This window comes from Prionailurus viverrinus, chromosome D1 (assembly GCF_022837055.1).
Source record: "Prionailurus viverrinus isolate Anna chromosome D1, UM_Priviv_1.0, whole genome shotgun sequence".
NCBI classification, from domain to species: domain Eukaryota; kingdom Metazoa; phylum Chordata; class Mammalia; order Carnivora; family Felidae; genus Prionailurus; species Prionailurus viverrinus.
The window spans coordinates 106312343-106339893 of NC_062570.1; the positions used below are offsets into that span (position 1 = coordinate 106312343).

At 38.5% G+C, this 27551-nt stretch overlaps 1 protein-coding gene across 3 annotated transcripts in view; it reads right to left on the reverse strand.

Annotated features, from left to right (window-relative positions):
• Window positions 1-27551, reverse strand: part of KDM2A (lysine demethylase 2A) — a 113751-nt gene that overhangs the window by 62841 nt on the left and 23359 nt on the right. Inside the window, exons 1-2 of one of the 3 annotated variants that reach the window (XM_047823474.1) lie at window positions 20550-20598; window positions 17194-17342 (exon numbers count right to left, since the gene is read on the reverse strand). The exons of the other annotated variants lie outside the window; for them this stretch is intronic. Coding sequence (XP_047679430.1) covers window positions 17194-17342; window positions 20550-20583 — 183 coding nt within the window. The 5' untranslated portion in view covers window positions 20584-20598. Of the gene's footprint in view, window positions 1-17193; window positions 17343-20549; window positions 20599-27551 lie in introns of those variants that run through there. 3 annotated transcript variants of the gene reach the window in all.

A 27551-nucleotide genomic window follows, 5' to 3' on the forward strand; every position in this document is an offset into this window, starting at 1 on the left:
AAGCTAGTAAAATTGGTGTGGATGGTATCTGAACCCTGATACTTTGTTTCTAGGCCAATGGTCTTAACTACTGCTCTATGCTGACACTGGTTTGGAATGAAACTTCAGCCAGACCAGTAGCTTGAGGCAGATGGAAGAAACTAGCAAAGGAAGGAGACTCCATACAGCTGAAATGGCTCTGGCAGAGAAAGGAGAAGTGGTGAGAGGTGATGGCAACAAAGGAGATTTTCTTTAAATTAGAACACTGTGCTTTGTAGATAGGAGGTTAGCAAAGATTCTTCCCCAGGGTAGGAGATTTCTGGTATTTGCTAAGGGATGCTACTTTTCTAGCTCTGCCACTGTTTACCTACCTTCCCTTCTTTCTAAGATTTTTTATTTTTAACCAATCTCTACACCCAACGTGGGGCTTGAATCTACAGCCCTGAGATTTAAGACTCACATGCAGGGCTCCTGGGTGGCTCAGAAGGTTAAGCGCCCAACTCTCAATTTCAGCTCAGGTCACAGTCTCACAATTAGTGAGTTCAAGCCCCTCTGCGCTCTCAGTGTAGAGCCTGCTTGGGAGTGAGTCTCTCTCTTTCATCTCTCTCTGCCCCTCTCCTGCTCACACTTTCTCTCAAAATAAATAACTTAAAAAAAAAAAAAAAAAGATTCACATGCTCTACTGAATGAGCCAGGCAGTTGCCCCAACGATTCCTGATTTCTAATTCTAGTTTTTACTTGACAAATTATGTTACTGGTCATTTAGCTATTCTCGCTGAAAAATAATACTATTCTTAACCAGAGACCATTTTATATCATAGAGTGCTTTGAACTTAGCACATGTATTGTGTATACTATTAAACTTGTTCTCACTCTCTAAATTTGTACTCAAAGTGACATTTATTACACACTTTCTATAAAGATGAAATTGCCAATATTTTTTACCAAGATTAATTTCATCTCCTATTTTCTCGAACATTCTTTTTTTCCGGTACAAAATGGCAGCACAGGGACAGGACCCATTATTTTCTCTACAATTCTGACCTATCTTATCCCACTACCTGAGAGAAAAATTTTAATTACAGAGCCTGTGCTTGTGATGATATAGGAAGTACAGTACTAACTAGATTTTCATGTCTCACATCATGATACTGCTATTAAAAAAAAAGTTTGAGGGCATATTTTTATAAATTTATATGGACTAAATAAATCTGAATCTTTGCAACATATACCAAATCGCCACTTGAGAGCCTTAGTAAGCATTTATATACACTTCAAAAAGAAGAAACATGCTCAGGCTCTCATTCTCTCCCCAACACCCCCACAAACATATGAACAACATACACATCCCCAAAATCAATTGAACTTTAAAGTGTTGTTCTCATTTTTTTTATTCCATGCTTTTGAAAAGTCAACATTACCCCAAGGTCACACACTGTACATATAGATTGTGGTCTATACCCCTCCCATGTGCATGTGTGTGTGTGCTATAAAAATTTATTGTTTAGGGGTGCCTGGGTGGCTTGGTCGGTTAAGCATCCGACTTTGGCTCAGGCCATGATCTTGCAGTCCGTGAGTTCGAGCCCCGCATCGGGCTCTGTGCTGACAGCTCAGAGTCTGGAGCCTGTTTCCGATTCTGTGTCTCCCTCTCTCTCTGCCCCTCCCCCATTCATGCTCTGTCTCTCTCTGTCTCAAAAATAAAATAAACGTTAGAAAAAAATAAAAATTTATTGTTTGAATAGTTATTCACTCATAAAACACACACTGAATATGAAGTAATAGCCAGATGCCCTGCATACAAAGAAAAAGGCACAGTTCTAGTCCTCAAGAAGCTGTTGGCCAGTAGAGGGAGACAGACATGTAAATGAATTACAGTATTACATTTCACCATGGTTTGTAGTAAAACAGATACATACAAATGTTATTAAAGCTCAGGAGGAAGAACAACTAGCATAGAAGGGTTGGTTAAGGCTCCACATAAGTACTAATATAAGAGGAAATGTTTATTCATTGAGTACAGCTTTACTAAATACCTACAAAGTTCCAAGGACAATGGATATAAATAGACTCTATGTTGCTCCTCTATGGCAGTGACCTCTTCAGACTTTTATGGGCTTCCCTCTCATACTACTGGATTTCTCAGTATCTCATTAATAACCTATAGATAGACCGTGAGCATTTTTCAAAAATAAAACATTATGGGGCACCTGGGTAGCTCAGTCGGTTAAGCGTCCGACTTCAGCTCAGGTCATGATCTCATGGTCTGTGAGTTTGAGCCCCGCGTCGGACTCTGTGCTGACAGCTCAGAGACTGGAGCCTGCTTCCGATTCTGTGTCTCCCTCTTTCTGCCCCTCCCCTGCTCATGCTCTGTCTCTCTCTGTCTCAAAAATAAATAAAAACATTAAAAAAATAAAAAATAAATAAAAGGTTATAATCTTTATTTAGAACATCTGAAAATTTCATTACACCTCACTTAATGGGGGATATTAATGGGAACATCCTAAGGTAGTACAAAAGTTGTAGGAATCACTGCCTTCCAGTGACTGAACACAGGGCCCAAGTTTTTATCTTTTGATCTATGTAACACTTATTGACCCCAAAATATTAAGAGGCTTGAGCATAAGGATTAAGGAAGAACACATTTTAACATAACTGCTTTAGTACATTTCAAAGAATGAGTACTGATCAACTGGCATGGCTGAAAAAGCTTGCATTTCTTTTGTTGAAATTCAGCTAGGTCAGCCTCCAAGTATTTTCTGAGCTAACTTAGATCAACTTCTGCAGAGATCAACGGCACACAGAACACTTTCTATATATGAAAGACTTTAGTAGATCACAGTTAATTCCAACAAAAAGAGTAATCCATAAAAGGAAGACATTATCTATAGAATTTGGCAAGAAGCTTATTTGCAGCTAAGTCTCTCTTGATTTAGGAAAAAAAACAAAAAAAAAACCAAACAGGCAGCTGAGAAGGCAGAATGCTCAAAGGGAAGAGGAATATACAACACAAAGTGAATTTTCTCTTGAAAGTTCTCTCAAAACTAGTGTCAAATACCTACTACATATACAGAATGATCCTAAAATTCTCTGAAAGAGTCAGCATACACTTACCCTGACCACAACTATGCCCTCCACAAAACCAACTGGCTGAGAAATGAGTTAAAGTGTTGGATCCCCTCCACCAACACTGCCTGCTTTTCTACATACCATTTAATATAATCAACTGTTCAGTGTGCTTGCTGCAGATTTAACCATGATACTGCCACAATTCTGCAAAGGAAAAAAGTGTGGCTACAAGTGTAGCAAAATCATCCTCTGAAATTCAGGACGAAGGTAAGGCATCTGAAGAACATCCTGAAGAAAAATAATCTGAGTTCAAATATTACACCAAAAGCATATTTTTATTCCCTCAAAGGCTTTCTTCTAATATACATACACTCTTTTCCTTGGATACTGGCAAAAGAAGTATCAGCAATATTACACTTTCTAGCAACATGCAAATGTACAATTACCTTATCCACAAGTAGCCTCGTAAAGATGTGTAATTCCTCACTCTACCTTCTGTCCCACGCTTTCAAACCTTCACCTCCTTTTGGTAGCCCCAGAACAATTTTTAAACTTATCACTTCCACTATCTGACATTTAAAAATTAGTCTAAGTGAAATCATAATCCTCCCCCCAAAATGTAAAAAGTTTGCTTCTTCCAATTATTTACCTCCTAGAACAAAAAACAAGGGAATTTTAGAAGACCCAGTTAGTAGGAAATAATCTTTAAATTACCCACATGCTACAAAAAAATATCACCTACCAAAAATGGAAACAATAATGAACTCAGAAATACTCAATTTCTCCCTCAACTCGACCAATTTTTTAACTTTATTTTCATTAGCCAATAATATCCACTGAGATTCAAATACTCCCTGAACACATCTGTTTACTGCCTGATGTGTTTCTATAGCAACAGACACCCAGAACACAGAAACAGAGATAATGCCTAGTTTTTTCACATCTTCTGTAACTGATGTAACTGGTGCAACAGAAAGACATTAGTATAATATGTGGTGCAAGTCATGCCACAGCAGCTCCTAAAAGGTAAAGGTTAGTATGTCTGTCAGACAACAACAATTTATAGAAAAAGAAAACACCCCTCGAAGTTAAATCTTAAATCTTAAGGGGAAGTAAGTGATCTTTCTGCCTGTCATTGAAAAAGGTGCTGCAGACCTTAAAGGACAGCTTGTTCTGAAAAACACTAACTCTAGACATTTGCTCAGTAAATAACACAAGCAATGAAATGTGCCACACATACATCTTCTGAATCTTTCAGTGAGTTTAGCGAGACAGCAAAAAGTCACTGGAAGCCAGATTATATAAATGCACCTATTTCCAGCCTTGCTACATTGCTCTCATCGGGATGCTTTCCTCTATGTCCCTTTGTGGAGCGATGATCAAGGTTTTGATTCACAGACAAAGGTCAATCTCGAGATTTAACGGGATCACGATGAGCAACTGAGTGGCTCAGGGGGTTGAGTGTCCAACTCTTGATTTCGTCATAGGCCATGATCTCAGTGTTCGTGAGTTAGAACCCCTCATCAGGCTCTGTGCTGAAAGCATGGAGCCTGCTTGGGATCCTCTCTCCTCCTCTCTCTACCCTTCCCCCACTCACACTTTCTCTCTCTTTCAAAGATAAACTTAAAAAAAAGGATCATCAAATTTCATATCTAGAAGTAGAAGCTCTAGAAGGAATTGGCAAAAGAGCTGATTTTTTAAACTGTCCCCCATAAATCATTTACTCCTTCCCTATCCCACTGTCATGACTACATTATAATCCTGGCAAGACTTCTTTCCTTCTAAGCTTTCAGTCACCCATCTGTGCCAACTGAAGTGAAAGCAGAGAAAACTATGTCTCCACTCCTGAATCTACCTAGGAACATTAATAAAGAGTGGTAAACTGACCCCATCATTAAAAAGTCCAACAACAACAAAATATTTAACAAGGCAGTTATACTCAAGCTACCAAGGGAAGCCAATAGTGCCAGTTAACAATCACGTCTTTGCTAAATTTCTCTAGACTTAAGTATCACATCTAGAACACTACCAATCACCCTCAGCCAAGTTAAAATTCTTAACAAATTCACCTTCAGATATGACTCTATTATTTACTATCTTTAGCAATTCATAGTGAGAACAAAGAAACTGAACTAAGAAGCGGGTGTGGGCCTGGGTATAGGTACCACCACACTGAGCTTCAAATTCCCTAAGATGCCTTTTCATCAGGTGAAAATGTCAAAAATTTCACCTGATGCACAGGATTCTTGTGAAGTTTATATGAGAACAAATGTACAACTATTCTATAAACTGTGAAGTGCCCTATACATAAAAAGAGGCTATGGGTGCCTGGGTGTCTCAGTTGGTTGAGCATCTGACTCTTGGTTTTGGCTCAGGTCATGATCTCACATTGTGGGATCAAGACCGGCATCAGGTTCTATGCTGACAGCACAGAGCCTGCTTGGGATTCTTTCTCTCCCTCTCTCTGCCCCTCCCCTGCTAGCACACTCTCATGCACTCTTTCTCTCAAAAATAAACAAACTTTGGGGCGCCTGGGTGGCGCAGTCAGTTAAGCGTCCGACTTCAGCCAGGTCACGATCTCGCGGTCCGGGAGTTCGAGCCCCGCGTCAGGCTCTGGGCTGATGGCTCAGAGCCTGGAGCCTGTTTCCGATTCTGTGTCTCCCTCTCTCTCTTCCCCTCCCCGATTCATGCTCTGTCTCTCTCTGTCCCAAAAATAAATAAACGTTGAAAAAAAAATTAAAAAAAAAAAATAAACAAACTTAAAAAAAAAAAAAAGCAAGAGCCTGGGGCACCCAGGTGACTCAGTTGTTTAAGTGCCCAACTTTGGGTCAGGTCATAATCTCACAGTTCATGGGTTCAAGCCCCACGTCAGGCTCTGTGCTGATGGCTCAGAGCCTGGAGCCTGCTTCGGATTCTTTGTCTCCTTCTTTCTCTGCCCCCCAGCCCCCCCGTTTGTACTCTGTCTCTCTCTCTCTCTCAAAAGTATATAAACATTTTAAGAAATTAAAAAAAAAAAAAAAAGAGGCCGTATAGAGTAGTGCTAGGGTTTGGACCAGGTTTCCAGGGTTCAAATCAGGCTCATGGTTGAGCCTCTCACTATATATGAGCTGCTTAATTAACAGAAGTCATTGCACAGGACTGTAGGAGGATTAAGTGAAATAAAAAATAGCTAGTACATGCTCAAAAAATATTAGCAATTATGGTTTTGAACATGAATCAACATTGGACTGAGAAACCAACTATCTTTTCCAAAAAGAATGGTCTATGTGGCTAGAGACAAATCATACTTCATATGCCTCTTCTCAAATAGCATTAAACATCAAATAAGATTTTCTTATCATCCCAAGTAGTATGCCTCTAATAAGCTTTCTAAGTCCATCCCTTTCAGAAGCTCTCTTCTGATTCCACCATCTCTAAATCTCCTCACACCAAATATCTAATCCTAGGGATAAAATTTTATGAAATCCAACAACTTCATTCTCTCCACCCGTCACTGCCAGCAATTTAATATGGTCATTTCTAGAAGGTGTAATTTGGGAGAAGCCTCTGCTCTAAACAACAGAGTGGGTTCTGTTCTTGATTTCTGGGTACAGAGAGCTTGAAGGGATGCTCAAATGTGAACAGAAGAAAAGAGTAGCAATGTGCTTAAGAATAAGTTTCTGGATATCAAGACAGTCAAGACTAGAGCAGAAGGCTGTAAGTAGACTTGGAGAGAAGAGGAATGATCAACAAAAATAAAAGGCTTAAGCAACATTCATACATCTTTGCCTGTGTCGCTCCAAATATCAGGGGCTTTAGCAATAATCATTATAAAAAAAAAAAAGTAATCATTATCTATACCTACTAGACAATAAGAATTAAGTCATCCTAATCTGAGGGGGCACCTGGATGGCTCAGTCCATTAAGCATCCAACTTCGGCTCGGGTCATTATCTCATGGTTCATGAGTTTGAGCCCCACATCAGGCTCTGTGCTAACAGCTCGGAGCCTGGAGCTTATTTCAGATTCTGTGTCTCCTGCTCTCTCTGCCCCTGTCCCGCGTGCGCTCTCTCTCTCAAAAATAAACATTAAAAAATTTTTTTAAAAATCACCCTAATATGAATTATTTGGCATCTATTATTATAATTTTCTTGTATTGTTGGACTGTAATGAGAGAAACCCAGGTGAGAAATATGATAATTATGTTTGAACTTCATACTGCCAAGAGGAATGGAATTAACCAATGAAATCGATATTATTTAATAATTATAATTCATCCTTCATTAGACTTCTTAGGAAGCCTGTTCGGCAGTGGAGGAAAGTTCCTAAGACAGAGTAAACAATCAGGAGAAGGACCTGAAAAGCTCTTTTCCCACCACCACCCTAATGGGAATTCCGAGCCTGTGTGTCCCATGGTCTTTGTACTAGGACTTACACGTCTTGAGTGCTTACTGAAGGCTGAGTACTAAGACACAACAGAAAGAAATAGAAGAGAGCTGCTATTTTCAAGAAGCTCACAATTTGGGAAACAAAACTCAGTTAATTAAGAAAAGTCTAGAGGCAAAGGGAAGAGCAGAGTGAGAATGAGAAGTTTAGTCAATCCAGCTTCACACAGGTGAGTGTGGCTAAGAAATAATTCAGCTACTGGACTTCAAGCTGTAATCATCAAGACAGTATGGTACTCGCACAAGGACACTCAGATCCATGGAACAGAATAGAGAACCCAGAAATGGACCCACAAACGTATGGCCAACTAATCTTTGACAAAGCAGGAAAGAATGTCCAATGGAATAAAGGCAGTCTCTTCAGCAAGCGGTGCTGGGAAAACTGGACAGCGACATGCAGAAGAATGAACCTGGACCACTTTGTTACACCAGACACAAAAATAAACTCGAAATGAATAAAAGACCTAAATGTAAGACAGGAAGCCATCAAAACCCTTGAGGAGAAAGCAGGCAAAAACCTCTCTGATCTTGGACACAGCAACTTCTTACTCCACGCGTCTCCGGAGGCAAGGGAAACAAAAGCAAAAATGAACTACTGGGACCTCATCAAAATAAAAAGCTTCTGCACAGCGAAGGAAACAATCAGGGAAACTAAAAGGCAACCGACGGAATGGGACAAGGTATTTGCAAATGACAGATGAAAGGTTAGTATCCAAAATCTATACAAAACTTATCAAACTCAACACCCAAAAAACAGATAATCCAGTGAAGAAATGGGCAAAAGACATGAATAGACACTTCTCCAAAGAAGACATCCAGATGGCCAACTGACCTATGAAAAAATGCTCAACATTACTCATTATCAGGGAAATACAAATCAAAACCACAATGAGATACCACCTCACACCTGTCAGAATGGCTAACATTAACACCTCAGGCAACAACAGATGTTGGCGAAGATGTGGAGAGAGAGGATCTATTTTGACTGCTGGTGGGAATGTAAACTGGTGCAGCCACTCTGGAAAACAGTATGAAGGTTCCTCAAAAAATTAAAAATAGAACTACCATATGACCCAGCAATTGCACTATTAGGTATTTATCCAAAGGATACAGGTGTGCTGTTTCGAAGGGGCACGTGTACCCCAATGTTTATAGCAGCACTACCGACAACAGCCAAAGTATGGAAAGAGCCCAAATGTCCATAGATGGATGAATGGATAAAGATGTGGTATATACACATACAATGAAGCATTACTTGGCAATCAAAAAGAATGAAATCTTGCCATTTGCAACTACCTGGATGGAACCAGAGGGTATTATGCTAAGCGAAATTAGTCAGAGAAAGACAAACATCATATGACTTCACTCTTATGAGGACTTCAAGACACAGAACAGATGAACACAAGGGAAGGGAAGCAAAAATAACATAAAAACAGGGAGGGGGACAAAACAAAAGAGACTCTTAAACATGGAGAACAGAGGGTTACTGGAGGGGTTGTGGGAGGGGAGATGGGCTAAATGGGTAAGGGGCATTAAGGAATGTACTTCTGAAATCATTGTTGCGCTATATACTAACCTGGATATAAATTAAAAAATAAAATTAACGTTAAAAAAAGATACATAATGGTATAATAAAAATACTAAAATAAATTATTTCCTTTTTTTAAAAAAAGAAAGAAAGACTACAGCTAAGGGGTGCCAGGGTGGCTCAGTCAGTTGAGCATCTGACTTCAGGTCATGATCTCCTGGTTTATGGGTTCAACGCCCGCGTCAGGCTTTGTGCTGATAGCTCGGAGCCTGGAGCCTGCTTCTGTGTGTCTTTCTACTCCCCCTGTTTGCCCTCTCTTTCTCTGTCCCTCAAAAATAAAAATAAACATTAAAAAAAATTTTAAGGGGTGCGTGTGTGGCTCAGTCAGTTAAGTATCCGACTCCGGCTCAGGTCATGATCTCGCAGTATGTGAGGTCGAGCCTCGCGTTGGGCTCTGTGCTGACAGCTCAGAGCCTGGAGGCTGCTTTGGATTCTGTGTCTCCCTCTCTCTCTGCCTCTCCCCCACTTGTGCTCTGTCTCCCTCCCTCTCTCCCTCAAAAATAAATAAAATGTAAAAAAAAAAAAAAACTACAGCTAAATATCAATGTGGCTAGATGTTACTACATATTCAATAATAATAATAATAATAATAATAATAATAATAATAATAACATATGAATGTTTCCTATATCCTAAGCATTTATTTTCAAGGCCATTTTTCTAGCTCATTTAATCCTCACAACAGCCTTATGAAGAAAGATAATAAAATGTCAATTTTAGTTATAAAGAAAGTTAAGAATCAAAAAGGTTAGGTAACTTGATTTCAGTCTAGGTCCAACAGTTACAAAAAGGCCTACATTCTAGTCAAACTCACAGAAGCAGAAAGTAAAATGGTGGCTACCAGGGGCTGGGGGAAGAGGGAAAAGAGGGAGTTGCTGCTCAATGTGTATAAAGTTTCGATTACACAAGATGAAAAATCTCTAGATCTATTGTACAACACTGTGCTTACAGTGAACACTGTATAGTTAAAAACTTAAGAGTACAGATCTTACATATACACACACATACAAATATGTATATATGTGTGTGTATGTGTGTGTGTATTTTTAAACCACACACATACAAAGTGTGACCTCCCCCACCTCCAGGTCTACATTAAAAAAAATTTTGTTTCCTAATGTTTATTTTTGAAGGCGAGAGAGACAGAGTGTGAGCAGGGAAGGGGCAGACAGAGAGGGAGACACAGAATCTGAAGCAGGCTCCAGGCTCTGAGCTGTTAGCACAGAGCCCAATATGGAGTTTGAACTCATGAGCCATGAGATCATGACCTGAGCCAAAGTGGGATGCCCAACCTACTGAGCCACCCAGGCATTGCCCCCCCCAAGTCTACATTCTTAACCCTCAAACTTCTTGGTCTCAGGAACCCCTTACATTCTTAAAAATTAGAGGACCTCAAACAGCTTTTGTTAATATGGGATATTTATGTCAATACTTACTGATCACAATTAAAACTGAGAAATTATCTTTTTTTAACTTTCATTTATTTTTTAATGTTATTTATTTTGAGAAAGAGAGAAAGAGAGCAAGCAAAGGAGGGCAGAGAGAGGGAGAGAGAAAATCCCAAGCAGGCTCTGATCTCAGGGCTTGATCTCACAAATCATGAGATCATGACTTGAGCTTCAATCAGTGCTTAACAGACTGAGCCATCCAGGTGCCCCAGGAATTCTCTAAATATATAAAACTGCAAAACAAGACAACAAACTGTACTTACATTTCCACATAGGCTGAAGGAAAACTTTAGGATTTCAAAGTAATGATTCACTAGACCACAATGAGGTTATAGAGATTATAGCAGGCAGGTATAATCAAAAGTAAAAGGACAATATGAGTACTGAAAATGGAGTTTAGTATCTGAAAAAAGGCACATTTATATCCTACTACTTTAGGAAATTATAGAAAATACAAGAATAGACAAATATACATGTCATTAGCCCTGCATGTAATGCCATCACACATCATGTAGCTCTGGAAAACCTCCACTTATTAGAGAATGAGAAAGAAAAAAAAACAAGTAACATCTTAACATTACTATGAAAATAGTCTGGACTTTGCAGACCCCTATAAAAGAACCCTGACTATATACCACACTTTGCGAACCACTGTTCCACACCAATCATCTTTATTTATTAAAAAAAAATTTTTTTTAATGTTTATTTATTTTTGAGACAGAGACAGAGTGCGAGTGGATTAGGGGCAGAGAAGAGGGAGACACAGAATCCGAAGCAGGCTCCAGGCTCTGAGCTGGCAGCGCAGATCCTGACGCGGGGCTTGAACTCACGAGCTCTGAGATCATGACCTGAGCTGAGGTCGGACACTCAACTGACTGAGCCACCCAGGCGCCCCCACACCAATCATCTTTAAACCGTGAGTTATAAAAATCGATTTAAGTCATATATGCATTTTTGAAAAATGAAATGACAGAATGAAATGGAAAAGATCAGAAAACGTAGTACACTTCCACTTCCTGAAACTTCTACTTAGTTACATATATCTAGTATGCAAAGTACTAGGTGGTAACAGAATATATTTCCTACTGCAGGTCAAAAACTGAAAACACTGTACAACAACATAATTTCCAATTCTGCCAAAGCAAAGGCCATACAAATAACCTACAATCTGTAGACTAAAAACTGAGAATTTATGATAAGTTACACATTCTCCAACATGAAGGCAATTAAAGGTTTCAGATGGATAAAACTTCTATAGACTGAAGAAAGTCACAGTTCACCTTACCACATCATGCTACAGCCATGGCTAAAGCCTTTCCTACTACCTTCTCTTCCACAGTCAATTCAGGGAAAAAGGAAGGCGAGAGAGGTTATCCAAACTCCATCAGCCACAAATAAAGGTGCTCTTGAGCTCTTGCCCTTATACTTCCTTCACAGCAAACTGGCCAAAAATCACTTTCCAAAAATCACTGGCATTATGGTTACTGCTCTTATCCTGACTCTATAGGGTTTCTTGGGTCAAAACTGCAGCATGCAGACAATGGTTCAAGTTGCAGATCTCTCTTGGTATCCTGACAAAGGCAGGCCTGCATCTGGTGAACTGCAACAAATGGAAACAGCACATAGTGAAAGGCAGAGCCAGTCTACCAACAGCTGAAGCTCCACCCACAGCCTGGGAACAATCCAGGACACCCAGAGGTCTCAATGGTTTCCCTGAGAAACTACAAAGACAAACTCTACTGAAGGCAGTGGGTGAGATATAAAACCACTGCCTCTTCTCTTTACCAGAAATATACTATAGAATTTTGTTTCAGAAAGTTTCTCTCCCAACTAGTCCAAACAGACCAATAGGAAGCTTGATGAAAATTATAATGGCACATACTTTTTTAAAAATTGTGGTAACATGTATACAACATAAGATTTATCTTTTTAACTATTTTTGAGCATGTAGTTCAATGGCATTAAGTCCATTCATATTGTTAGGTAACCATCACACTATCTCCCGAACTTTTGCATCATCTCATACTGAAACTCTGTACTTACTGGCAAATACTTTTGCAATGATATAATTTTCTGTTATCAACATACCCTAAGATGCAAATGCATCCCTCTCCAAGGATAGACCCAATCCCACTACTGTCTTGAAACCTAGAGGGGGAAAAAGGCAAATTCTGTGAGAGTAGAAATCTTTCTTTTTACTGTTGTCTCTTCAGAACCTACTACATGCCTGACAAATATAGATTCAAATATTCATTTGTTATATGGTTAAAGTATGACCACACAGATTACTTACTAATTGCAAAGGGAAAAATATACCTTTATAATGGAAAGATCGGTTAGTTACCACCTTAACCAATCTTTTTTTTTTCTTCAAATTTTTATTTAAAGTCTGGTTAGTTAACATAGTGTAATAGTGGTTTCAGGAGTAGAAAGGAGATTTTTTTAGAGCAATCTCTACACCCAAGGTGGGGTTCCAATTCATGACCACAAAATCAAGAGTCGCATACTCTACCAATTGAGCCACCCAAGCACCCTACCTTAATCAATCTTAACCATCACTACCAGTGGGACACTCTAATACTGGGTACCTCCCAACTTGATACTATTTGAAGTGTTCTGTCACCTAGGAAGCATTCTTGCCAAAATGTTTAATGTGAATCTAATCCTCTAGACCCAAGTTCCAGTTTACAAGGAATACATTTTAGGAAAACAAACTATACAATGAAGAAACAAATTCATTTACATTTTTTTTCCAGGATTATGGAGACAGTGCGAGTGGGGGAAGGGCAGAGAAAGAGGGAGAGAGAGAATCCCAAGCAGATTCCGAGAGGAAACGAGAGATCATGACCTGAGCTGAAACCAAGAGTCGGATGCTTAACCAACTGAGACACCCAGGAGCCCCCAGACAAATTCATTTTAAATGATAATGTCACTCATACAAGCATAGTCAACTGATCTTTGACAAAGGGCCAAAGACAATTTAACATTTCAATGTGGAAAAAAAATCTTTTCAGAAACTTTTCCTGGAACAACTAGATATACATATCCTTCCCCCAAATACAAATACTGACCTTATACAACATTACACAAAAACTCAAAATGGATCAGAGACTAAAAGGTAAAACACGCAACTATAAAACTTCTAGAAGATAAAGCTTAGGTACATCGGATTTGGCAACAAGTTTCTAGCTACAACAACAAAACCACAATCCCAAGGCAGTTTGGATGGATCAGTTTGGTGGATCAGTTTGGTTAAGCGCCCAACTTCAGCTCAGGTCATGATCTCACAGCTCGTGGGTTCGAGCCCCACATCGGGCTCTGTGCTGACAGCTCAGAGCCTAGAGCCTGTTTTAGATTCTGTGTCTCCCCCCTTCTCTCTCTGTCCCTCCCCTGCTTCCTCTCTGTCTCTCTCTCTCAAAAATAATAAACATTAAAAAAATAATAATAATAAAATAACTGCTCTGCATGAGACACGGTTAAGAGAATGAAAAGATAAGCCACAACCAGAAAAAAAAAAATCTGCAAAAGGAAGTGAAAACTCATGTCCACACAAAAACCTGCACACAAATGTTTATAGCAGTTTTACTTATAATTGACACAATGTGGAAGCAACCAAGATGTTCTTCAGTAAGTAAATGGATAAACAAGCTGTGATACATCCAAATAATGGAATACTATTCAGCACTAAAAAGAAATGAGCTATTATGTCATGAAAAGGCACGGAAGAAACTTAAAATGCATATTACTAAGTGAAAGAAGCCAATCTGAGAAAGCTATCTACATACCATATGATTCCATCTATATGACATTTTTGGAAAAGGCAAAACTATAAACAGTAAAAGGGTAAGTGGTTGCCAGAGGATATGGAGAGGAAGGGATAAGTAGGCAGGGCACAGATTTTCAAGAATCAGAATGAAAACTATTCTGTGTAATACTGTAATGGTGGATACATATCATTATACATCTGCCAAAATCCATACAGTGTATAACACCCAAAGTGAACCCTAATGTAAACTATAGGCTTTGGGACTAATGTCATTGTAGGTTCATTAAGTGTTAATAAATATAACACTTGATGTGTGTGATTCTGATAGAGGAGGAAGCTATGTGCACATAGCAGGGCAGGAGGTATATGAGAACTCTGTACCTTCCACTTAATTTTACTACGAATCTAAAACAGCTCTAAAAAATAGCCTGTTTTTAAAAAATGTATGTCCATAAAAAACCTGCAAACATTTATAGGAGTTTTATTCATAACTGCCAAAACTTGGAAGCAACCAAGATGTCCTTCGGTATGTAAATGGATAAACAAACTGTGGTGGTACAGCTATACAATGAAATATTATTCAGCAATAAAAAGAAATGAATTCTCAAGACACAGAAACATGGAGCCACCTTAAATGCATATTACTAAGTGAAAGAGGCCAGCCTGGAAAGGCTACATACTGTATTTGGATTCCAGCTATATGACATGCTAGAAAGGCAAAACTACAGAGAGAATAAAAATATCTCTAGCTGCTGGTGTGAGGGGGAGAGGAAAACAGAGAAAGGAAGGGATAAATAAATGGAGCATAATAGAATTTTAGGGCAGTGAAACTATCCTGTATGATACTTTTATGGCAAATACATAACCATATACATTTGTCAAAACCCAAAGAATTATAAACACAAAGAGCAAACTCTAATGTAAACTATGGGCTTTGGGTGATAATACCGTGTCAATGTAGGTTCATCGTAACAAATGTACCACATTAATGCAAGATGTTAACAGGAGAAACTGGGGGGCAGAGAAGGGGTATGTGAGAATTCTACTTCCTGCTCAATTTTTCTGAAATCTAAAACTGCTTCAAAAATAAAGCCTTATTAGGGGCGCCTGGATGGCTCAGTTGGTTTAGCATCTGACTCTTGGTATGGGTGCAGGTTGTGACCTCGCAGTTGTGAGATTGAGCCCTGGGGCTCAGCATGAAGCCTGCTTGGGATTCTCTCTCTCCCTCTATCTGTCTCTCCCCTGCTTGCTCTTTCTCTCAAAATAAATAAATAAATGTTAAAAAAAATAAAGTCTTATTAAACACACACACAGGGTGACTGGGTGGCTCAGTCAGTTGGGCATCTGACTCTTGATCTCAGCTCAGATCACAATCTTATGGTTTGTGGGATTGATCCCCGAGTCGGGCTCTGTGCTGACAACATGTGGAACTTGCTTGGGATTCTCTCCCTCTTTCTGCCCCTCCCCCACGTGCTCTCTTTCTAAACAAATAAACAAACTTAAAAATAATCAATGTCACAAAAACAAAAAGATAGACTGTTCAGAGTCATCAAACTTTTACTATAAAGGGCCAGAGAGAAAATATTTTAAGCTTTGTGGGACATATGGTCTCTATCACAACTACTCAACTCTGCCACTGAAGCATAAAAGCAGCCATAGACAACACACAAATGAATAAGCATGGCTTATTTATGGACACTGAAATTTGAATTTCATATAGTTTTCATATGTCATGATATACTATTCTTTTGATTTTTTTTCCAACCATTTAAAAATGTTAAAACCAAAGAACTAAAAACAGGTATCTAAACAAATACTTATACACAGATGCCCATGGCAGCACTATTCAAAATAGCCAAAAGGTAGAAACAATGCGAAAGTCCATCAACAGATGAATGGATAAACAAAAAGTGATATACCTTTATCAAAGTGGATTATTATTCAGTCATAAAAAAGAATGAAATACTGATACACACTACAATGTGAACAAACCTTAAAAACATGCTAACATAAAAGGTCACGTTATGGTTCCATCTCTATGAGACATCCAAAATAGGTTAATCCAGAGACAGAAAGGCAACTAGTACTTAGCAGAAGCTGCAGGGAAAGAAAATGGGGAGACCGCTTAATGGTAAAAGGTTTCTTTTTTGGGTGCTTAAAATGTCTTGGAACTAGAAAGACATGATGGTTACACAACATATTGAATATACCAAATGCCAATGAATAGTGCACATTAAAATGGTTGATGGTTACTTTTATGTTAGGTGAACTTTACCGTAAATTTTTTTTCAATGATACAGAAAAAAATGTAAAAGCTATTTTTGTCTGGTGAACTGTACAAAAACAGGTGGCTAGTAAAACTTGGCACATGGATTGTCAGGTGCTGACCTCTACTCTAGGTGAAAAGAGACTAAAGAGTCATAACAAACGCAATGCATAAACCTGAACTAAATCCAGAATTGAAAAAAGTCAGAAAAAAGGCTATGCAGAACATTTGGGGAAAAGTTAACATTGGATACCGTGGAATTACTGTAATTTTCTTTAAGTAAGACAATATATTAGTGGTAAGGTCATTTCTTATTCCTAGGAGAGGTGTGCTGAAATATTTAGGGATAACATCATGATATGCAAATTACTTTCAAATAATTCCACTCCAAAAAATACATGTAGAACTAAAGAAACGTGGCGATTTTTTTTTAAACAATTGGGGACTCTGAAGGATATATAAATGTTCATTGTATTTCTCTTTTAACTTTCCTGTATTAGAACTTTTTCAAAATAAAAATGTTTGGGGGAAAGTGTATTTTATGAATATAGAAAACTGGCTTGAGACTGCCTAATATGAAGTCTGACAATATGTTAAGATTAATGTTCCATGTTCCTCGGGAATAGGGCTTATTACAAGCTGGGCTGAGGACTATACCTGGTTCCAGGATTCTTTTCTGGGACCGAAAAGCATCACTCTTCCAAGGACAGGCTTAATCAGGTAGGAAGACTGGTAGGACCCGGGCCTTCTGATGGGTATAAGGCCCATGGGTATAAGATGCACCATGATCACTAGAATAGGAATTCCTGGAAAATAACACATACGTGCATGCACATAACACAAAACACACACAATTTGGCACTGTAAGCCTATATTCCCACTGATTTAGATAAAACTAAATTTAAATTCTCCTCCTAGGCAGAGGCATGGTTTAAATGAATGATGAGTATTAAGAAGGGCACTTGTGATGACTACCGGGTGTTGTTGTATGTAAGTGTTGAATCACTAACTTCTACTCCGAAAACCAGTATTACACTGTATGTTTGGTGTTATTTATTTTAGAAAGAGAGCACCCTGGGGGAGGTGGGGAGAGGGGCAGAGGGAGAGAATCTTAAGCAGGCTCCATGTTCAGTTAAGAGTCTGACGTGGGTCTCAATCCCATGACCCTGAGATCATGACCTGAGCCAAAATCAAGAGTCAGATAGAGTTGGACACTCAACCAACTAAGCCACCCAGGCACCCCTACACTGTATGTTAACTACTAACTGGAATTTAAATAAAAACTTGAAAAAAAAAAATTTCCCCCAAAGGGGAAAAATATCTGACTATACAAGTTAAATGACCCCTGAAGCATTTTTATGGAACTAAAATCACATAACATCTCTAGAACCACCCATATGAAATTTTACAGCAAGAAAAAAAATTACTTATCCCTAACGCAGGTTGTTGTAGACCAGCAGAGCCCAAAAGAAACATAATGTCAGCTACATGTACAATTTTTTCTAGTAGCTGTATTTTTTAAAGGTGATATTAATTTTTAATGTTTTTTTAATGCTTTATTTATTTTTGAGAGAGAGACAGAGACAGAGTATGAGCAGGGGAGGGGCAGAAAGAGAGGGGACAGAATCGGAAGCAGGCTCCAGGCACTGAGCTGTCAGCACAGAGCCCAAAGCGGGGCTCAAACTCACAAACTGTGAGGTCATGACCTGAGCTGAAGTTGGATGCTTAACCGACTGAGACACCCAGGCAGCCCAAAGGTGATATTAATTTTAATATGTTTTATTTAAATCATTAAATCTATTCATATGTAATACATAATAGCATTTCAATACGTTATCATTATGAAAAAATTACGGGGCTAATTTACATTCTTTTCCCATACTAAGTCTTCAAAATTCAGTGTGTATTTTATACTCTCGTCTCAATTTAGATGAGTCACATTTCATATGCTCAACAGCCACATGTGACTAGTGGCTTACTACACTGGACAGGACGATCTAACTCTTGGAAAAAGCAACAAAAGCAAAGCTTAGAAAAAGAGCTACCAATAAAGTGATTAATATATGTATATGAATCTCCCAAGGCAACATAGGCTGGAAATGTTCTATATTTTCATATGGTAATCAGGTAAACAACAACTATTTATCAAGGTATAACTTACAAACTAACTTCAATCCCTACTCTGGTATCCCGCATGACACCCTACAAACAAAAAAAGTTATCACATCTCTATTCTGGGCAAAAGGAACTTTACTACACCACGTCACACACATACTGGGCTGGGAGTTCTTTTCTTTGACCTTCATTGCCAGGTTCAGTCAAGATGAGAGTGAAAGAAGAGGAGCTGAGTCTTTTGCTCCACTCTCCACCATCACTCTCCCAAAGTGATTAGAAATAACACCACTCTAAACTGGTATTTTCCTTCGTCCACTAACCCCTCTCCACATAATTCTGTCCAACTTACCTCTCATTCTCCACAGAAGAGAGATCATGTCAAATCCATATTCTCCAACTCTTAGATCCCTGCTCCCAAATTAACTATAGCCTCTTCCTCTTGACCTTCCCTTACTTAAAAAGAAAATTCTGTCCGAACAAGTGGCTTTAGGAGAACGAGTAACATCACTTCAAGATCAAGCTCCTTCCCTAAGTGGGCTGGAATCTACTTCCCAATGTGTACATACTGCTAACAAAAATGCCACAGGTCACTACAAAAATAATTTAAGTATACTTGAGGATCAGTGATATGAAAAGAATAGCTTCAATTACACTTTCCTATTATCCTCCCCCAAACGCTTTCCTTGCCCCCAAAGAAAGTGGCAACATTTTCCCATTTTTGAGAAAAGGAAAACTTTTTTACTTGTCAGACTAACAAACAATATCTTTGACTCATAGTTGTGGAATTTAAGATAAGCTGAAAGACAGTAAATTTCATAAGTTCTGACCTATATTTATTGGCTGGAAAAGCAAATGTATATTTTTGAGCTAAATGGCTTAAGCTCTGTTTATTTCTTCTGGCTTCTTCCCCTTGACTAAACCTTTCGAGGGTTATAAAGAATTCTACAATTTGGCTCAAGATCAGACACTATGTAACAAATTGTTGAATTTTGCTATCACTTTGTTACTGAGTCTATAAAAATACATATTCTAATAACCAGAAATTATAAATATTTTCAAAATTACTAAATCACTATCTTTTTAATTCTTGACCTATGAAGTAGAAACTGTGTGTAAAGAAAAAGACATGGAAGGATACATGAAGTGATAAAATAGTTACTTCTGGGGAAGGGATTGGGGCTAGAGAGTTAAGGGCCTCTTTAACCTTCTCTGTAAAACTTGGGGCCCCTGTCAGTTAAGTATGTGACTTTAGCTCAGGTCATGATCTCACGGTTTGTGAGTTCGAGCCCTGCATCAGGTTCTGTGCTGACCGCTCAGATCCTGGAGCCTGCTTAGGATTCTGTGTCTCCCTCTCTCTGTGTCCCTCCCCCGCTCGAGCACGCGCGCACGCACACTCCCTCTTTCTCAAAAATAAACATTAAAAAAAACCCTTATCTGTAAAACTTTAATTTTATGCAATAATGCATTCATATTTTATTTGCATAATTAAAAACCAGTCAGATTTGAAATATGTAGAACTAGTTCATTATATAACTTAGTTTTGAAAATTATAATATATACCATTTATTAAAAGTTCATTGTTCACAAAGCAGTCTACAGTCGTTATCCCATTAAATCCTCAAACAACCGTAAAAAGCTATCATTATTGCCCCCCCCACCCCCATTTAGAAATGAGTAAACTGAGACTCAGAGAGGTTAAGAAGTATCTTGTTTAAGGTCACACAAATGTTGGGACCCAGAAGGAACTCCAAAACGACACTAAAGCATACCATAGGGAACTTAACACACTGGTTATATATAGTCCTGCTAAAGGAATATTGAGTTAATTCAGGAATAAAGAGAAAACACTTTTTAGCTTTTGCCCTTAAAGAGCTCCAAAAGAAAATCTGCTTATTTACCTGTCTGCCTCAATAAAGGAAGCAGTAGGAACATCCGTATTTGATTGGCTTTTTGAAAAGCTGAATAGGGCTGTGGCATCCTGAACCTATTGAGAGTTTTAAGAGATTTAAGTAGAACTGTAGTACTGAGTTAGGTACCTACCACAGGCCCATACCTCAGCTCTTTTGGTTTATTCTAGGTGAAGTACAATAGACAATTTCAGCGGATTGCACTTTATGGCATGGATTATTTGTTTCTAATAAAGGGAAAAAAATCTATGATTTGAGTTTACCTACCAAAATACCCCATCATTTTCTTTAACGACAGTGACAGCAACAAGTACTTACACCAAGTATTATGATCTAGTAAAGACTCTACATTAATCAATCAAAATGTATGTATCAAGTCGATTTACATCACCACTATTTCAGCCAGAAGTCTTACTATAAAAGAATGTCTAATGTAATGGAATTACTCAGTCTCTGGGTAAGCCCTTGATCCCTGAAATTCTCTTTCCTTCTTACTTTAATAAGTTTTAGCTAGGTTCAATGACTCCTGAAATCCAGTGAAAGGCCTATCTTTTAACCTGACCTTTCCTAAGATGGCACAAGAGATATGGTTAAGCCTGGATGAAATACACACAAGGCTTATTTCTACTTTCATACACCAAATCTTTCATAATAGCATTGTTTTTAAGTTGATTACATACTGTAGACTCACATGGCAGACACTTTCATAAATTTTAGTTCTGTTTCAACTTCCATCTTGCATTGCGTTTCTGGCTGTTTTTACCTGGCTCAGGAAATCTTTACTGTTAATGCCACAAATTAACTTTAGACCTCAGCCAGGTTATCAAGGAGTTTCAATCATTAACATGATCCCAAATGAGACCAGAAAGCTAGTACCTTTGAGAACTTTTCTAAAACACTTATCCTCCGATTAAGGAATAAATAGATAAAACCCACTAAAGTGATAGGGAAAACATGGCATTATAGTTTGTAACCAATAATAAACTGAAGAGCTTTCTATAGCAAATAAGTAAATAAATAAATAAATGTAAATGGTTACTTTCCTTCCAGTTTTGGTACTGCTCATTTTGTATTTAGTAGCATCAGTTCATACTACACATGCTGTTTCAAGTTCCTTTCCCAAACTCTATTCCCCATTCTATCATCTTTCCTTACAAATGATGACCTCATGACTTACTTTACAAAGAACATCAAAACTTAAAAGCTAACAATTACAGCTTTCCTCTCCCACCATGTTGGGACAACCGCACCTTCTTTGATCTTGCCCCCAACATTAAGATACCTTCTCACTGGGTCTCAGGAAATTCGGTCCGATGTCAAGACAACTAAGTTCTATATTGTGCTTTTCCGGTCTTCCTTTCTAAGATTATTATTTCTTTGGCTCTCTTCCCTCACCAGTTCAAGACTCACCGTTTCCAGAGAAGCCATTACTTAATCCTGATTCCTGAATTCCTGTCACCACAATCCACCCAGTAACCATAAGTAGAACTCTTCTCTTTTTCTTTGCCACTACATCTAGACCAACCGAGCAGAGCTCAAATTCTACCTTCTCGTGAGTTTCTGCAACTGAGTGCTATATTTTGCTTAAATAAAAATTTAAAAAGAAAGCCAGGGCACCTGGGTGGCTTAGTCGGTTGAGGGTCTGACTTTGGCTCAGGTCATGATCTTGCGGTTCGGGAGTTTGAGCCCCATGTCAGGCTCTGTGCTGACAGCTCAGACTGGAGCCTGCTTCAGATTCTATGTCTCCATCTCTCTCTGCCCCTCCCCAACTCATGCGCTCTCTCTCAAAAATAATAAACATTTAAAAAAAAATTTTTTTAGTAAGAAAAAAACTCCAAAAGTTTAGCAGGTCAAATGTGCATTTGTGTGTTAACAATTAAAATACAGTAACAGTGCCTTTGACATACTTCATAGAACACATGATTCCAAAATAATTTAGGAATTACAAAGTTGTTAAAAAAAAATAAAAAGAAGTTCAATGGTGCTTTGGATCTTTTTTCCCGAGCTCATCTAATTCTTTCCTACAATAAAAAATACGTTAATTTTTTAAATTTTTAATAATTTTTGGAGTGCCTGCCTGGCTCAGTTGGTGGAGCATGCAACTCTTTATCTCAGGGTTATGAATTCTAGCCCTATGTTGGGTGCAGATATTATTTAAAAATAAAATCTTTAAAAAAATTTTTTTTGGTTACCTGTAAAGATAAAAGTATATCTGAGAAAAGACAATAAGTTGATGATCGGTAAAAAAAAATATAAAATAAAAAATAAATAAAATAAAATAAAATAAAATAAAATAAAATAAAATAAAATAAAATAAAAATAAAATAAAAATAAATGGATGATCAGTCAAATTGCTGAAGAACCTCAAGGTACCACACCACAAATTACTTTCTAATTACAAAGGAAAAAATACATTTTTACAGGAAAGACCTGACAATCATAACTGTAACAGACTCAAACCTAGCATCATCAGGAGTGAGGTAACCTGACACGGTGTCTCATGATATAATGCAATATATATACACAGTGGTACAGTATTTTTGCCAAAATACTTAACTTGAATTTCATCACCTAAAGCCCCACAAACAAAATAAAATATAGCTAAAATGCTCCTTTCCTCATGTTTTACCCTCAATTTAGTCACTATCAAATGGCCTCTGGGAGGATCCCCAACAACCACCATGAAAAATGGGAGTTGTAAAATACATACGGATTTGGAGCCAGAGATATCTAACTTTGAATCCTGGATCTGATGCTAATTACTAAACTTACATTAGCTCTGTACCTCAGTTTCTTCATCTATAAAATGAGATAGTATAAAACACCACCAAACTTCAGAGGTTGCTACAATAATCAAATAACGTATCTAATATATGTAAAATATCTAAAATAGTGCCTGGTATATTAGAACTATTCAGTATATGTTGGTTGCCCTACCATAACACACATTTGTTCTCTATGTGTTGTGGTTAACAAAGGACTTTTATATACATCCAGTCTCATCATGTGATCCTCCCTGTAAACCATAGCTACAATTCAGTAACAAATACAATTAACATAAATCTGCCTGCAAGGAGTTAATCTAACATTAGAAAAATTTGTATTCATTCATACATGCTCTTTACACAGGTAGTACTTGTTTTGCATACTCCCAATATGCACAAATTTCAGTTACCACAGTTTAGTTAATTAAATAACATCAGTCCCCCAACAACATACTTCAAATTTTAATTACCATGGTATATGAACTCTGAGTTGTTGCATAAAATATAAACTTTACTGCGAGTTCCTTAGTCCACAATTCACCATGTAAACAACAGATGTACATCATGATCAGTAACCAATCACATCACTTCTTTCAAAGTCTGTTAGTGATGAGTCATTGGACACGTTATTCAGTTCACACACAAACAGCAAAGTATATAGTTGTATTGCCTCCTACTCTACCAGTGATAAACCCATTCACAAAATGGACAATCAAGAGAGGGAGCTGGCCAACAAGACGAAAATGAAGCAAAGAAACGAAAAGTGATAATGCTAGAAGTAAAACCTGGAAAGAAAATAAATGGGAGTTACACACATCAGAGAAAATTAGTACAGGCAAACTTTTCAACATAAATAAGGAAAGCGATTATGACAACAAGGATGAAGATGTCCCAGAGGAAGAGTTCTTAAAGGAACTCTCAAAGATATTACATGACCCTGAAAGTACAAAGGATGGAAGCCACAACACCCAAAAGATATTTGCTCCATATTGTAAGTTATGACAAGAAGCAGGCGAGCACTATTTAAACTACTCAATACGTTTCTAAACAAAGAAATAAAAACTTTTTTTTTTTTTAAAGATTTTATTTTTGGGGGCGTCTGGGTGATTCAGTTAGTTAAGTGTCTGGCTTTGGCTCAGGTCATGATCTCATGGTTCATTAGTTCAAGCCCCGCATCAGGCTCTGTGCTGTCAGCTCAGAGCCTGGAGCTTGCTTCGAATTCTGTGCGTCCCTCTCTCTCTCCCCCTCCCCCACTCGTGCTGTCTCTCTCTCGCTCTCAAAAACAAACATTAAAAAAATTTTTTTTAATATTTTATTTTTTAAGTAATCTCTATACCCAAAATGGGGCCCATACTCACAACTGCAAGATCAAGAGGTACATGCTCCATCGACTAAGCCAATGAGGTGCCCCCCAAAATAAAACACTTTAACATTCAATGTTTCTAATGCTTTAAATTAGTGTACCAAATAAATATTAGTTTTGCTAGTTTTTCATTTCCTCATATATTTATAACCAATAATAAAATAGTTTTTAAATATATTTTTTCAAATTTTTTAGCATTTATTATTGAGAGACAGACAGAGAGAGATCACGAGCAGGGGAGGGGCAGAGAGAGAGACACAGAATCCGAATCTGAAGCAGGCTCCAGGCTCTGAGCTGCCAGCACAGAGCCCGATGCGGGGCTCGAACTCACAACCGGTGAGATCATGACCTGAGCTAAAGTCAGATGCTCAACCGACTAAGCCACCCAGGTGCCCCAGTTTTTAAATATTTTAACAAAAAATTAAAATGTCACTTCATGAGGCATCTGGGTGGCTCAGCTGGTTGAACGTCCAACTCTTGATTTTGGCTCAGGTCACAATCTCACAAACCGTGATATTGGAGATTGAGCCCTGCATCAGGCTCTGCACTGACATGCCAGAACCTGCTTGGGATTCTCTGTCTCCCTCCCTCTCTGCTCCTCCTTGACTCGCGTGTGCACTCTCTCTCTCAAAATAAATAAATATCGGGGCGCCTGGGTGGCGCAGTCGGTTGAGCGTCCGACTTCAGCCAGGTCACGATCTCACAGTCCGTGGGTTCGAGCCCCGCGTGAGGCTCTGGGCTGATGGCTCAGAGCCTGGAGCCTGTTTCCAATTCTGTGTCTCCCTCTCTCTCTGCTCCTCCCCCGTTCATGCTCTGTCTCTCTCTGTCCCAAAAATAAATAAAAAACGTTGAAAAAAAAATAAAAAAGTAAAAAAATAAATAAATAAACATTATAAAAACAAGGGGCACCTGGGTGGCTCAGTTGGTTAAGCATCCAACTTCAGCTCAGGCTATGATCTCACATTTCATGACTTAAGACCTACATTAGGCTCTCTACTGTTAGTGCAGAGCCCACTTTGGATCCTCTGCTCCTCCCCCCTCCACCCCTCTCTCTCTCTCTTAAAACTAAGTTTTAAAAAAAAAAGTATTTTTTAATCTAACCACAGAACAGTTGTAAATTCTTCAAGTTACTTTTTAAAAACCTATCTATTATTTTCCACAAATGAAAGATGTGAATCAATGTCTGCTATTCAAAGACAAACTCAATAATTTTTAACTCTTCCTAGGTATATGGGGAATGAAAAATAAAATTTTATAACCCTCACTTTAAAATATGTTACAATCTGGGGCACCTGGGTGGCTCAGTTGGTTAAGTATCTGACTTCGGCTCAGGTCATGATCTCACAGTTCATGGGTTGGAGCCTTGCTTTGGGCTCTGTGCTGACAGTGCAGAGCCTGCTTGGGATTCTCTCTTTCTCCCTCTTTATGCCCCTCCCCTGCACTGTCTCTTCCTTTCTCTCAAAATAAATAAATAACCTAAAAATAATAATAATAAAATGACAAGTCACAGACTGGAAAAAGTATTTGTAGCACATACATCTAACAAAGAATTTGTATCCAAATATATAAAGAACCTACAAATCAAAAATGAAAAGACGAACCAATAAAAAGGGGGTGGGAGGCAAAAGATCTGAAGAGACATTTTATCAAAGAAGATACACAAATGGCCAATAAGCACATGGAAAAACATTCAACATCATTAGTCATCAGAGAAATACGAATTAAAGTAATATTACTTTGTACTCATTAGAATGGCCAATATCAAAAACAAAATGCTGGCAGGAATATGGAACAACAGCAGATCTCATGTATCATTGTGGGGCGGGGGAGGGGAGGTATAAAATGGAATCCCATATATCATTATGGGAAGGAGGTATAAAATGGAATCTCAAATATCATTGTGTGGGGGGAGGTATAAAATGGAATAGCATTTCAAGAGCTTAGCAATCTCTAAAGTTACACATATATTTATCACATGGCCTAGCAATTTCTCCTTTGTATGTAAAAACAAGTCTGCATCAACCTATATAAGAATATTTACGGGGGCGCCTGGGTGGCGCAGTCGGTTAAGCGTCCGACTTCGGCCACGTCACGATCTCGCGGTCCGTGGGTTCGAGCCCCGCGTCGGGCTCTGGGCTGATGGCTCAGAGCCTGGAGCCTGTTTCCGATTCTGTGTCTCCCTCTCTCTCTGCCCCTCCCCCGTTCATGCTTTGTCTCTGTCTGTCCCAAAAATAAATAAACGTTGAAAAAAAAATATTTATAAAAAGAATATTTACCACAACCTTATTCATAATAGCCCCAAATGGAAAACAATGTAAATGTCCATCAAGGGGCGCCTGAGTGGCTCATTCGGTTAAGCGTCAGACTCTCCTATTGGCTCAGGTCGTGATCTCACAGTCCTGACATCAAGCCCCACACTGGGCTCCACACTGAGTGTGGGGCCTGATTGGGATTCTCTCTTTCCCTCTCTCTCTCTACCCCTCCCTTGCTCATGTGCGCAAGCTCACTCTCTCCCTCTCTCAAAATAAACATTAAAAAACATAAAAATAAATTTAAAACATTTTAAATGACGCCACAGATATCCCATCAGCAAAATCCAGAAGGTGGGAAATTCTAGAAGACAAGTAACCAAATATTTCCACAAGAAAAGAAAAAGAAAAAAGGGGAGAAGTGACCAACAGATTGAGAGACTTCAGACACAGAGCAACCATACAAAACATGTGGCTAGCCTTGTTTGAAAAATGAGATAGGGCGCCTGGGTGGCTCAGTTGGTTGAGCATCTGACTTCAACTTAGGTCATGATCTCAACAGTTTGTGGGTTCAAGCCCTGCTTCGGGCTCTGTGCTGACAGCTCACAGCATGGAA